Genomic DNA, 14,576 nt, shown 5'->3' with positions numbered 1-14,576 from the left:
CCATGGGATGCCAGCATCCACACCAACAGCGGAAGAGGAGAACGCTCCAGCTTCATCTCTCCTGAGCGAACAGAGCCCAGCGGCGAGGGATGAGAGCCAGAGGCCGTGTCTGCATGAGCCAACAGCCTGTGCCATTCCTCTGCAGGACACAGCCCAGGCCATGGTGAGTCCAGGCGTCGGGAAGTGCTGGAGGAGACAGGTGGGCCGACCCCCTGTCAGACTGAGCCGCACCGAGCGTGGTCAGCTGTCGGGGCATGGCGGGGGCTGCTGCAGGGAGCCCCAGGCCCAGCAGGTGCCACATGAGGAGCTGCTCTCTTCCCAGCCAGCTCTGTGGAGCAGGCTGCGCCACCAGGACAGGTTGCAGGAGCATTTGCAGCAGAGCCATGGAGGACAACCCAGGGAAATGTCCCAACTCACTTCTTTCTTCTTGCCTTCTCTTGCAGGAGAACAAGCTGGAAGAGAATGAGACACTGCCCGGCAATGGGGTCCCGCAGGGAGACACGGCCAGCGTGCCCACCTTGCCACCAGAGCAGGCAGTGGCTCAGGCAGCCGCAGCACAGCACGTGCCCGCAGCTGAGGCACCAACATCTGCCAGCGGCACCCGCGAGCTGCCTGATCTGCCAGCAGCAGCCTCTGTCTCTAGCGGCAGAGGAACGGAAGAGGTCTTTGTGCCTGAAGCCCCTGGCCAACAAGAATCTCTCCCGTCTTCTGGCGCGAGTCGCGGTGAGCGCCGGCCACGGCGCAATCTGCTCAGGAGGGCGCTTGGGCGGCTGCTCAGGGTTTGCTGCTGCTGCTGCATCACAAGGCAGGAAGAGTAGCGGTGTCGGGCCACCAGTACCAGGCGACTTCTCAGAGCTGATCTCGCCCAGGCATGCCGAGACTGCGACGCTGGCTCCAAGATGAGACCAAGACCTTGGCCTGAGACAACAGCCCATCTTGCTAGAGGACACAATCCTCTCCACCCGTGCCAGGTCGATTTAACTGGGCCCCTCCCTCCGCCTGAGGGAGTGAGATATGCCCTCACCTGCCTCAGTCAGGTCCCTTCCAACCCAAGCCATTCTGTAATCCTACCTGATTCTACAACTGTGCTTTACAACTTCTCTGGTTTACAGACCTTCAATCAGATTGTAGCTCTTGCTTGATAATAAATCCACCAACATTTAACACCCCAGAAAGACGTTTGAATTCTCTCGCCAACTCCTTATCTCACGAATTCACAAGACCTGGGCATAAGAACTCATAGGAACATAAAAAAGCAGAAGGCTCTCTCCCAGCTCTGAATAAGGGATCCAAATTGCCTAACTACATTCTGCACAGACCAGAGGGCACTCACACCCCATGTCGTGGTTGCCCCCATCAGCTGTGCTAGCTCCACTCCTGCAGATTTCCAGCTTTCCTCCAGCCAAAATCCCAAGCAAGCCCCAAGTGCCACGGCTGCTCCCACAGCTGGCTCTGCCTGGACAAGGAACCTTGGGCTCCCAAGACGACAGCCGTTTTTACTCTTGCAGACACACAGACTTTGCAGTGAGTTAGAATTTGCAAGGCTAAGCATAGACCCGTGAAAACATGGGACAGCAAGCAATGCATACATCTGGCAATTACATTTTGGCTACTGCTGACTTCTGTTCTTCACCACTGAAGCACTTGAAAAGACAGAGCCGTGGGGGTGACTGTGATTGTTAAATATTTCTCTTTGAGTACCAAGAGCTGTATACGGTAGTTCGTCTTCCTCTCCCTCCATCTCACCTTGCTATCAGACACAGCAGCAACCAACAGGCTCCTCAAAAGACAGCCGTGATGTTACTTCTTTCTCTGGGCAGACACATGTTCATTTCCCATGCTACCGCTCCAGGATCAGCTCTATTATCCTCTGTGACAGGAGGCCCTGTTGGCAGAGCACCAGTCTACAGTGGTTGGCATTGATACTCCCTGCCTCCTCTCTTACACGATGCTACTATGGGTGCAGGAGAGGACCTCTCCTGGGACCAAGCAATTTGCAGGTGGCAACACTGAGAGGATAGTGGGACATTTCCGCAAACAGTTTGTTTCCCATATTTCCTAGCATCATATAAGTATTTCTGTGGTTTCAGAAAGAAATATACAAGCAGCTAAAAAGGATGCAAGGCATAAGAAGCAGATTAACAGTCGTTTAGTAATGGACAATGATAATCCTAGATAGTCTACAGTTGAAAATGAAGTCTGATGTTCACAAGCAAACAATCATCCAGAATGTATCGACTGTTCTCATCTGGCTCCAGGAGTTTAAAATCAAAGTCTTTTGAGATCTGGCAAAGTGCAAAAACAGCACTCTCAGCTTGCAGGCTAACTGCTATGACTAGATGCTACAAGACAAGGAGTAAAACATCCTTATAGTGCCACATGCCAAACATCCCTGTGATTATATTACGAAGGAGGTTGTTTACAACTTGAGAAGCACTGTAAAGAAGCTGTCAGTTTGGAAGCTTATGGGCACTTGGGTAACATCTCCCCATGGAGCCTCTGACTTGACATTTCCGTATTTTTGATCCGCAAAGATCTCTATTTTTAGTCAGCAAGAAAAACCCAAATGTAGCCTGTGAAAATACAAAACTGCAAACCCTTATCTATGCAAAGGGAGCATCAGACCAAGCACCCACGAAAACTACCAAAAGTTTAGAGAGGTCATAAGCTGGGTCCACGTCTGTACACAGGAACTTTTCACATTCAGTAAAACCTGCAAGCAAGTTAAAATTAGATCAAATTTATTTGTGTGCCTAATTATACACTGAGAAGCATAGCTCATTCTGGCAGACAGGCTTAGGTAACAGGTTTCTTTCATCATAAGCCTACAGTTTCAAAATCTAGTCAGAAACTTTGCCCACCAGGCGCACCTCGTGCCCAACACCTGTCAGTACCCAGAGAAACCAGCACAGCTCAGCTCGGCACAAATCCCCACCAATTCTCTGCCAGCCGCCCAGCAAATCACAGGGTGCCCTCTGCAGCACACACTCCTCCACACTGGCACAGGTTGCCCAAGCAGGCTGTGGATGCCCCGTCCCTGGAGGCATTCAAGGCCAGGCTGGACGTGGCTCTGGGCAGCCTGGTCTGCTGGTTGGCGACCCTGCACACAGCAAGGATTGGAACCAGACGATAATTGTGGTCCTTTCCAACCCAGGCCATTCTGTGATTCAATGATACCTGCCAGCCTCATCACGGCTTCACGTGTAGAAGAGCGGCAGATTTTAGAAATGCACCGGGACAAAACATCAGGGCAGATTTTAATGAGGCCCTCCAAACCGAACGACGCACGCGGCACCACGGCTGCCACGTCAAGGACAGACGCGAGGCCGGCAGCTCGGCGCGGTGAGCGCAGGGGAACGAAGCGGCAGCTCGTGAGGGAGCGGTGCCACCCGCTGTTCTCATCCGCTCCGCTCCATCCCCCCGCTTTCCCCGCGAGATGGCGACGCCGCCCAGCGACCGCCGCGAGGGGAGCCGGGCGCGGAAGGCCCGCGCCGCACTTCCGCCGGAAACCGAAGGGGAACCGGAAGTGGCGGGGCGCGGCGCGTGCCGGTGTCCTGGCACTGGCGGCAGCTGTGGCGCCGGTGAGTGGCGGCAGAGTCGGGCCCAGCCCGGCTACCGGCGGCGCGGGGGTGAACGGGAGCGGGCACGGCCGCGGCGGCTGAGGGCAACAGGGCTCGGGCCGGGCCGGCAGCCCGGTGGGACCGCCGGTGAGAGCGCGAGGTGCGGCGGGCGCGTTGTCTGCTGCCACGTTTAGCACGGAAACGGCTTATCCCTTATCGGCACCTAAAGCGCGTCTCCTTTCCAGGAACAATGCTTTCCGAAAGCAGTTCGTTCATGAAGGGCGTGCTGCTGGGAGGAATCTTCTGCGTAGTGGTCACACTTCTTGGACACGTGAAGATCGGCCATGGGACCAGAGCACGTCATCACGAGCACCATCACATTCAGGCTCCCAACAAAGAGGAAGTGTTAAATCTTTCAGAGGATGAACGACTGGAGCTCAGCCAGAGCATCCGCGTTTACTGCATCGTCCTCGTGAAACCCAAAGACATCGGGCACTGGGCTGCAGTGAGAGAGACGTGGAGCAAGCACTGCGACAAGGCAGAGTTCTACAGCTCTGAGAACGTTAAAGTGTTCAACGCTGTAGTCCTCAACACAAACGATATGTGGACAATGATGAGAAAAGCTTACAAGATAACCTATGAGCGTTATAAAGATGAATTCAACTGGTTCTTCCTCGCCTATCCAACAACATTTGCGATCATTGAAAATCTCAAGTATTTCTTACTGAAGAAAGACCCTGCACAGCCTTTTTATATAGGCCACACTATGAAATCTGGTGACCTGGAGTACGTAGATGGCGAGGGAGGAATTGTCTTAAGCATTGAATCACTAAGACGACTGTCACGCGTTTTTGAAGACTCTGACAAATGTCCAGAGCAAGGCGGTATGATTTGGAAGCTCTCTGAGGACAAACAACTCGCAGTATGCCTGAAGTATACCGGAGTGATTGCTGAAAACGCAGAGGACTCCGAAGGAAAGGATGTTTTTAACACCAAATCGGTCAACGCTCTCATTAAAGAGGCAATGGCGAGTCGGCCTGAGCAGGTGGTGGACGGCTGCTGCTCAGATATGGCCATCACTTTCAACGGGCTGTCTCCCAACCACATGCACGTGATGATGTACGGCGTGTACAGGCTGCGGCCCTACGGCCACGCTTACAGCGACGCGCTCGTCTTCTTACCCCCTGCAGGTTCAGACAATGACTGATGTCCTTCAGAGAGGAGATGGGACCAAGGAGGCAGCTGTTCTCGTGGCACGCGTTTGTACAGACACTCCGTTTTCTTATCCGATCGCACTCGTGCACGTTTTTTTGCACAAAGATTTGGTAAAGCTCTTAATTTTAAAAGAGACAGTTGAAAGGTCTCCTTCCAAAGTCTTTTATACAGGAACGATTCTGGCTTTTTGACAGTGCTGGAATGAACATAAAAGAGTTGTCTGGGATAAAAGGAAATTAAGTTTATGGGGGGGAGGGAAGGGCATTGTATATCTTAGTATTTATTAATGAAAAGTCAAAAGAACTTTAGTCTGCTATAAATATATTTTTGCAAGATTTTGATTCTCTCAATTCTTCCAGACACTTCCAGAATGTCTTTATATCTTTTTAAGAGGAATCAATAAAACTGACTACAGATTCAGTCTGAAAGACCAATTTTTATGTGATTTCCTTTATGCTGAAGCATAGAGCAGCTTGAAATGTACTGGTTAAGCAGCCCATAGGTGCACCTGTTGCTTTATGTGCAATCTCCTAACTCAGGAACAAGCTAGCAGGAAGCAGCTGACAGAAGAAATCTGTTAAGTTAATGCAGAATAATATTAAGCAAACTTTAAACTGCCTGCCTTAATCTCACAAAAGAACAAGATAACTACATTTGAATATTAGCATTACATAAATATTAGCATGGTCAGGTAGCCTGTTAGCACAGAAGTAATTGTTCATTTAAAGCTGTTAAATAAGAATATTAGAATAAAAGTTCTACTTGTTTTCAGTGTTAGAGGTGCTAATAGTGTTTACACGGAAGAAGTTGGTTAGCTGTGAATGCAAGCATAAAGCACAGCTCTATTTACAGACCTTTCTGAACAGTAAGGTGCAGATAGATCAACATGCTTCCACACTCAGCCTCTCTTTGTTCACAGTGCCAAACACATTAAGTGCACAAAAACATTTACAGAACTCTCAAACACTTTATGTGCATTTGAAATCTCAAGCTTTACACGTCACCTCGTCATGTTCTTTTCCTCCACCAGTAACAATTAAGTGGCAATAAACAGCACTTCGGTGTGTTTACTCCATTTAGCATCCACTTACCTGACCCAGACATTACAAAGCCTTAAAGTGGTACCACTGGTGCTACATTACCTATAGAAGAGCTTAGAAGACATAAGGTTGGTCTGCTGAAGAAAGCTGTGCTATCTGTAATTCTTCATCCTAGCTTTAGCTGCAGCAGGGGAGGAAAGGTTGTGAAAGAGCTAATCCAGAGCTGATCAGTAGCAACAGTATTTTCTTCTGAGCAACATTTTTTATTAAGAATGGCACCAAGGCAGCCACCACAGCTGTTTCAGAGGAGACTTGGGGACAAGACGGAAGAAGCAAGCCAAGGACTGACTAGCTCATCTTATGCACAAAGGAACCCCTGAGGCACAAACTGATTCCCCACAGCACTAACAAATCAGCAAAGTTATGGCACAGCCTTGAAGATGTGTAATTATGTCCATCACTCTGAAAGGAAGGTTTGAAGGGACTCCACTTCTGTCTGCAATATAGTGGTGTGGGATACACTGGTAATTACATGCATACTTTCAGATATACCTTATCATTTTCAAAAGCAGTCTTGTAAATGATTTTACAGGAGTAATGTAAGAATAGCACACGTTAATACTTCAATCTCTTGTGATGCAATTTGACTTCAGAATTAGATTGAGAACACCTCTGCCATACCTGCTGTAAAGGTCACAGAAATGAAACCTGCAGGGCACTGCACACAAAAATCAAGCCCTACCATTAGTAAAATACAAGTGTTAGAAAAGAGACTTAAAGTATTAATAAATACTTCCAGAGACAGAGTTATGAACAGTAGACCTTAATGTTTTCTTAGTTTATTGAATAATTCCATGGCACAGTCTGTTTTTCCATAGACACAGCTTTGGGTATGCAGTCACTGAACAAAGTGGCAGATTACACAGACAAACAGTGCTCTCTAACCACCTGTGCAGGTGTACCTGTGCAGCAGCTCCAGAAGCTCCCTTGGATCCCTTGTGAAGCTCCACTCGGCTCTAGGGCTACGTTTTGCTATCGTGCCTTTGTTGAACAGTGATTTTGTTTCTGCTCCTAAAGGTGCAAGCAGGGAGGAGTGCATCAGGCACCAAGTGGCACGTTCTCCATTTGGAGTATGAGCACCACTGCTGTAAATGCCACTGCAAGGAGAGCTGTACCAGTGTTGGTAGGTTGAAATTTGTTTATATTCTTAAGTTATGATCTAAGATAGAAGAATTTATAGTCCACAGGTGACTTTATGTTCTCAAATCCTATAGATAAATGCTTCTTCAAAAGAAGTGCTCCTGAAGTCAAATACTGAAGTTAATGCTGGTAATAAATGAAGTTAAAAAAAAAAAAAAACAAAAAAAAAACACATTTCTCCACATTCAATAAACAGGCCAGTGAGATGTTAAATCAGAAGCAAAAAAATTCTGACGTGTTTTTTGTTGGGCTTAGAAACTGTACTAATTGTATTTCACATACATTTTACATTACTGCTTTAGAGGAGCATAAAAATGTAAACATTCCTTGTTTTTTTCCTCCTTTTCCTTTGAAATTCTGCTCCCAGTCCATGCAGGGTCTTTCCCACCAGATACCTTCAGTGACTGAGGACTCAGGTTTAAGACAAACCAATTAAAAACTGTAATAAAAAGAAATCTAGAAAACTATAGCAGCCTATCAGTACTTTTGCATTCACTTGTTTTATTTAGCATTGCCACAGAACAAAATAATTTGTACATTCAGTCACATTAAAAACGAGGAATTACAAAGCAGTCCACATTTAACCTAAGTGCATTCCCTTGGAGTAACACAGTTCCTTTTGTTTCACTTGTATGTCTTCATATGCCAAAGACCATCATTTAAATAGTGGATATTTTCAATACCAATCCCTTTGTTGACCTTCTCACTGTTGAAGAACAAAAGCACAGAAGTGTTTGGTTAATTTGGTTAATTAGAGCACTACAAAGCACCACACTGGAAGTACAAGCTGTGCCTGTAAAGGCAGGATGGGCAAACAGGAAACACGTCAGCAGTACAGAATTTGACCTCATGGTTACAAGCGTGTCACAGAACCAAATGCAGGTGAGCACTGGTGGCTTTGTACATCTGCATTTGTTTTGTGCTCATCTTTCTTTCCAGTTATGAATCCCATGGAAAAAAGATCTACTTTTACCACAACAAACAAGACAAAACTAATCATTCTAGGGCAGAAAAGTTTACATCCCCTGGGAATCAAGAAGGAAAATACCTCTGTGTTAATTCCACCAATGCATCACGTATCATAACGTAAAATGATCTAGAGAGCACTGTTTCTCAATTTTCTGTTTTAGACAGTCACAGAAAACAGCACACGGCTGCACAGAGCAACACCATCTCCTTCTCCTCTCCAGCTTATGTTACTTCCCACAGGAATACAACATTCAAGTGAATTCGAAGTCAGGATTAGGAACAGCCAGGCTTTCAGTGATCACAGCAGATCTCTGCAGATGTAGGATGGGACACAGGCACTTACATCTCCTTCTCTCAACCTTTTCCTTGAGTCCATCAAAGGCACCACAAATAATTCAGAGAAATGATTATCCAAGTGCAGGCCCAGGCTGCTGTGGTGCCATTCTACCCCTGTTCATTGGAACGCACCCCCACCTTTCCCCTGTGCTTTCATTACTGCTTACAGCAGCACAGTGACACAGTACAGAGGATGACAGTCCAGCTGAGAATTACCCCCACAAGAAAGATTGATTTGTTTTCATCAGAACCAGCTCTGTCACCCACACCATAGCTGGTGGGGCTGGAATCAAAGCAGCCCAGACCTACTTGGGTTGCTTTGTAAGATGGCTGCAAGACGTCACAGAACTCAAGATAACAGAAAAGTTTCATCTCCTAATTCTGGATTATCAGAATGCTAAGAACAATCTACATTCTTTTCAGTTTTATGCCTCCTTTTCATTTCACTCATTGTTTACCCCCAGTCAGATCTCTGTAGCTCACAAGAAGCTTAGCTAGCAAGGATTTTAGGCAGGAATGCTGCATGTGGGTCCAAGGCAAATAAAAAAAAAGAGAGAAAAAAAAATAGAAACCAGCTGGTCAGCTCAAGTACCAGCAGAACTTCAGTCTCTGCTGCCCTTACATGAAAATAAATAAAATCACTTGAACAATTTCAGCCTGCTCAGACCCAAATTCCGTCTCTTGCCCAGCACAGGCAGTAAATACTCAGAGGTATTTCTTTGTTCAGCAAAATCTCTGAGAAAGCACTATCAGAGCGAAAGAAATATTGACATTCAGAGACACCACTGAAGTTGTTTGTCTTAAAATCTATGTTCGCATACAGTAACTATTTTGACTCCATTTGGTGAATAAATAACTGGGAAAGACACTCCTTGCCTCCTTCTCCCAGCTTAATGTTAATCAAAAAAACGAAAGCTTAAATAAATGCTACACATAAAAGAAACACATTGCAACAGTGATTCAATAACCTTGACAGTAGAGCTTAAATTACAAACTAAAAAAGAAATTATAAGATGGGACAAGCTATATTTCATTTTTTACACGACTTACATGTCATCAGCTGACATCTTCATGACTCCCACACATAATGCATGTTGTTTCCCCTCCGCCATTATTGCCTAAAAATTACCACTAAGGAAAACAGGGTGGTTTTTTTGTTGTTGTTTTTTTTAAAAGTTATTTCCAAAAAGTAAAAGCAGTAACAAAAAATTGGAGGAAATGACTTCACAAAAAAAAAAAAAAAAAGCATCAAACTCCCTAGTTGAACTTTTGGCCCTTCAGTAATTGCAGCTCTTTGAAGGTAAGCAAAATTAACAGCTGAGCCGCAGCGCACAGAATGTGAAGCACATATTTATGAACTCTGAACAACAATCACTAAACAATCTCCCACCACCTCCCTCCAGATCTCCCTTCACACCTAATGCAGGGGAGCCTCTGCTGTTGTGGAAAAAGGCTGCAGCTCCACATGGGGCCCATGTTACATCACACTGCACAGAAGAACTGAGGCATATCTGAAGAAATCTAGAAGATAATGGAATCCTTCTCAAAGCTTGTCAGCATGTAATACTGAGTGTGCATCTTCTCCAATCACATCTGAATAGCAGCAACAGCTGTAGAGGTTGGCACTGATGCTGAATTTGATAGAATCATAAAATGGTGGGACCACAATGCTCATCCAGTTCCAACCCCCTGCTGTGTGCAGGGTCACCAACCAGCAGACCAGGCTGCCCAGAGCCACGTCCAGCCTGGCCTTGAATGCCTCCAGGGATGGGGCATCCACAGCCTGCTTGGGCAACCTGTTCCAGTGCCTCACCTCCCTCTGTGTGACAAACTTCCTCCTCAGATCCAAGCTAAACCTCCCCTGTCTCAGTTGAAAACCATTCCCCCTTGTCCTGCCGCTATCCAACCTTGTAAAATACACTCCTTTCAAATGTTAGAAGGCCACAGCGAGGTCACCCTGGAGCCTTCTCTTCTCCAAGCTAAACAAGCCCAGTTCCCTCAACCTTTCTTCACAGTAGAGGTGCTCCAGTCCTCTGATCACAGAACAGCCTGGGGTGAAAAGGACCACAATAATCATCTAGTTCCTTTCTCAGTAATGCATTCACTCCTTAAGAAATGAACTATGTTCTTCTATAACTAAAGGAGATAATTGTATTAAGGAGGCAGGGGAAAAAATTATTTTGTACTTCATCTCATTCTGCCTAACACCAGGAGTTCTTATTTCCCATCTAACCAAGCCCAGCAGGAATAGTGAATTTTGGGGTGGTTCTGAAACATCACAACAGGAAAACAGAATTCAGAACAATTCGAATCTTTCGAAATAACATTCAAAACATTGGCAAATCTTCTCAGATTACTAGTTAGTCCACAAAATAATATTCAACACTGAAGTAATTAAGTTTGTGACCAGCTGAACATACACATACAAACTTAACTCAGCAAGAAGTAATTCCTAATTAAAGAAGGATACAACAACAGTGTCAACGGCAGCAGGGTAAAGTTTTGCTCCAGGAGATGTCAGGCCAGGACACATTATATTAGCTCCACTCAGTACGAATTTAATGGCTCCTTTATCAACCTGCTGATGTGGTAGAATAAATGGATCTAAGAGGGGAAAGACACAGCATTACAATTAATACATTCAGATAACAATATAAATAACAAAATAACAATTTGTTATCACGCTGGGGGAATTAAGTGTGCAATGCGCTGCATGGGCAGGAGGCGAGAAATAATTAGCAGCACACTGGGCAGCACTGTCCTGAACAAACACAGCTACTGTTTTTCCTGATTAAATCTTTGTTCTGAGAAGCAAAGGCTGGGAATCTGAGAACCAAACACAGGCCCATCCTTCCTGCACGTGCACACAGCCCTTCAAAAACCGTACCAAGCTTCCCCAAAGAAGACAATCACTGAAGGGACTCTAGAAATAAACACTTCAGAATAACGGGACAAAATATGGGAAGGCAGACACAGTTCATGAATGTCAGCTCCCAAAGGCATTCTCCAAGTCTGTGCAACAGCACACGGCTGTTCAAACATGGTTTGCAAATCCAGATCAGCATTTCACAGACAGCCAAAGCCATCCAAAGCAGACACAGAATGGAGCAGAACAGCAAGAGCAGAGATAAAGTAATGCAAAAAAACCACTATTTAAGAAGTAAAAACCACGCAGTGTAAGTTCTAGAAGGAGATGAGCATCCACTGCATCACTGAACTGCTAGTTAAAGACAACTTTTGCAGTAAGAACCTACAAATATTTAAAGGTAGCAAGAAGGGTTTAAAAAAAGGCTTGAAACAACAGATAGGGTAACAGGATTCACAACAATAAATGTAGACTCCAATAGAAAAACCATCTGCACAAAGCCCCACAAGAATTCTGCAACGTAATACCTAAAAATCAAAGGTCAGATTACTTAACATAGAGAATTACATTTATTCTGGAGAAAACAAGCCACACAGATTCCTGAAACAGCAGTGCAAGTGCAGCTGGAAATGCATAATGCATCTTTAAGACCTGCAACGTGCACTACATAAATACTCAGTTGTACAGAAGTCTGCTTGATCCCCACACTCACCCCTCTGCTCCCACCATCACCATCCTCAGGGAACTTACATTTGTGAAGTAATCTTAGTGTTGGGTAAAAAATCCCTTCTCTTTGTCTGAAGAACAGCAATTCTCCATTCACAGTGAGGATTTCTATATGTTCATGACTGCAAGGCAAAAGAAATGTAACTTTAGTAACTACTCAGCTCTTTTGTAAATCAAATGCATCACGTACTCTGGTCTATCTTGGCAACTGAGGATAATTAAGGCAGTCAATTATCAGGAAAATTTAAAACTAAAAATATCAGATGCTTTCTTCAATAATGGCTTCATGCACTATTCTCTCTACTTAAAAGGTCTGCAGACAGACAGACAGCTGTTCACAAAAGCCAGCAAAAAAATCCTACCCTCTATTAAAAAAAAGTAAACCAAACAATATATGGGAATCCAAAATCAGTAATAGTAATAAAAACAACCTGGAAGCTATCTAAACAAGTTTGATTTCCTGAAGCCATAAAGCTGAAGCCCAAGAGAGCCACCATACAGGTCAGATGTTTGCCACCAGGCATTCTCATTTTCCTCCAGCACCCTACAAACATGCTTTCAACAGCATGATGAGCACACATAAAATTTCTGGCTCAGTTGTAACACACACTGCTATCTACAAGAATGGACTTATGCTTTTTAAAACTCCTAGGCCATTCTCCCATAGAAAGTAAACAAGTACATGAAGCAACCCAAGCACGTTGGAAACAGAGGTTAAAGAAAAAGAAACTTACCATCTTACTATTTTGACAGGGTCTTTCTTTGGCATAATTTGGTTTAGCCATGGTTCAATAACAGGAAACTGGTCTATCAGTTGGTTCTTAATACCTTTAATAACTGAAGTCTTCAGCTGGATACAGTTTGATACGTTCTCCTTTTCATCAAATCTGCCAAGCAAAAACATCTCAGAAACCACAGAATCCGCTGCCCGCCAACACAGCACTCACAAGGCATTCTTCAATAAATATATGCATGCCCTGCTTTGAGCACGGGCTTACATGGGCCGTGACGCCGGCCCTGGGCGGGGCAGGCAGGGTCACCCGGCACCGTGAGCGCGCCCACGGAGCCCCCAGCGCCATTCACCGCCTCGCGGGGCGGCTTTCGCTGACAGCAGCACCGCTTACGGCCCTGGCCAGCCGCGTTCTCACAGAATGGCCAGGGTTGGAAGGGAAGGGACCTCAAGGATCACGAATCTCCAACCCCCTGCCACACGCAGGGCCACCAACCTCCCCATCTAATACCAGACCAGGCTGCCCAGGGCCGCATCAAATCTGTTCCCGCAGCCCCCCGCCCGCACTCCGCATTATCACAGAGTTTCGACAACGCAACGCCCCAGATTGCTTTTTTTTTTTTTTCCCCCCCTCTTTCCTCTGACACCAAGGATTGGAAGGCAGAGCGCAAGACGAGGCTGAGGACGCACAAGAGACGGCCGCAGGGACCGGGACCCGGAGGGGGGAAAGGGGTGGGAGGGGGGGGAGAAGGGGCGGCGGGCCTCTCCCGCACCGCCCGGTCCCAACACTGCGGCGGACGGAGCACCGGACCCATACCGGCAACCTACGGCCGGCCCCCCCCCGGCCCCACTCACTTCTTGAACATCCTGGGGCGGTGGGCGCCGGGCGAGCGAGAGCCTGGGCCGGGCGTGGACCGGCAGGCGCGGGGCGGGCAGCCGGGCCTCCGCGCTCCCTCACACGAGGTCCCGGCCCTCCCCTCCGTGCCAGCCGGAAGAGCCGCGCGCTTTACGGCCTGTCGCGCCGCTCCATGACAACGGAACGCGTGCGGCGTTACGGCACCGGCGGGACTACAACTCCCAGGAGGCCGCGCTGCACCTCTGCGCATGCGCACGGACGGCAAACCCGGCTGCTGTCGTTGCGCTGCGCGGCGCCTGGTTTTGTGCCTCGTAGCACGGCCGCGGGGAGACTGCGCTCACCGAGAGAGCAGTGTGCTGCTCGCGTGCCGACACGGCGCTCTTTTCCCAGATGCTTCACGATCACGGAGCCGGAAAGGACTTCAGGACACCCCCCAGTCCAAGCCCTCAATGCAGTTCCCTACAGCAGTGGCACAGCATGGTGTCCGTCAGTCTGAGTATCTCCAAAGGAGAACCGCCACCCCCTTTGGCAGCTGTGCCGCCCTCACACGAAGGTTTTTCCTCATACTTGTACTGAACTTGTTGGGTTCCAGTTTGCGCTTGTCACTGCATGCCTTTGAAAAAAGGCCCGTGCCCACCAACTTCAGACCTGCCCTTCAGATGAACAGCCATGAGATGCCTTCTCAGCCTTCTCCTGTGCAAGCAGTGGCCACATCCTTCAGAATGGCAGAATCACAGAACGGCCAGGGTTGGAAGGGACCTCAATGATCATGAATCTCCAATCCCCCTGCTACAGGCAGGGCCACCAACTTCCACATTTAATACCAGACCAGGCTGCCCAGGGCCCCATCCACCCTGGCCTTGAACACCTCCAGGGTTGGGAATGCCAGCCATCAGCCCACATGGGCCCAAGTGAAGATAAGCACAGCGTTCATTAGAATCAAAACGTTTTGCTTCATGCCAGCTGCGGTAATTCCATCTCCAGTACACAGAACAGCTACTCATCTCTTTGAAAAGCAGCCAGAAAGGGGTTTGTTCTGCAAGCAGCTAAGTGCCATACAGCCATACACACTGACATC

The 14,576-nt window shown here is 47.2% G+C and overlaps 2 protein-coding genes across 3 annotated transcripts; one reads left to right on the top strand and one right to left on the bottom strand.

Annotated features, from left to right (window-relative positions):
- The first annotated feature begins 3,508 nt into the window (after nucleotides 1–3,508).
- Nucleotides 3,509–5,203, top strand: C1GALT1C1 (C1GALT1 specific chaperone 1). 2 transcript variants are annotated; one of them, XM_052673220.1, is made up of 2 exons: nucleotides 3,509–3,581; nucleotides 3,806–5,203. In XM_052673220.1, exon 2 carries the CDS (start codon nucleotides 3,811–3,813, stop codon nucleotides 4,765–4,767), a length of 957 nt encoding a protein of 318 aa, XP_052529180.1. In that variant the 5' UTR covers nucleotides 3,509–3,581; nucleotides 3,806–3,810; the 3' UTR covers nucleotides 4,768–5,203. The 2 variants fall into 2 exon arrangements, with proteins under 2 accessions (XP_052529180.1, XP_052529181.1); XM_052673221.1 differs by lacking the exon at nucleotides 3,509–3,581 and adding an exon at nucleotides 3,619–3,707.
- A 2,293-nt stretch (nucleotides 5,204–7,496) lies between these two features.
- On the bottom strand, nucleotides 7,497–13,639 carry MCTS1 (MCTS1 re-initiation and release factor). Its single transcript, XM_052673222.1, has 6 exons — nucleotides 13,498–13,639; nucleotides 12,647–12,799; nucleotides 11,937–12,034; nucleotides 10,791–10,924; nucleotides 9,371–9,438; nucleotides 7,497–7,721 (listed from the first exon to the last, which is right to left on the bottom strand). Exons 1-6 carry the CDS (start codon nucleotides 13,506–13,508, stop codon nucleotides 7,640–7,642), a joined length of 546 nt encoding a protein of 181 aa, XP_052529182.1. The 5' UTR covers nucleotides 13,509–13,639; the 3' UTR covers nucleotides 7,497–7,639.
- Nucleotides 13,640–14,576: the final 937 nt, after the last annotated feature.

The sequence above is a fragment of the Tympanuchus pallidicinctus genome, unplaced genomic scaffold (genome assembly GCF_026119805.1).
Source record: "Tympanuchus pallidicinctus isolate F22 unplaced genomic scaffold, pur_lepc_1.0 scaffold13, whole genome shotgun sequence".
Lineage (NCBI taxonomy): Eukaryota > Metazoa > Chordata > Aves > Galliformes > Phasianidae > Tympanuchus > Tympanuchus pallidicinctus.
Note: the sequence above shows the minus strand (reverse complement) of the source record. Positions and strands in the feature narration are given on the sequence as shown.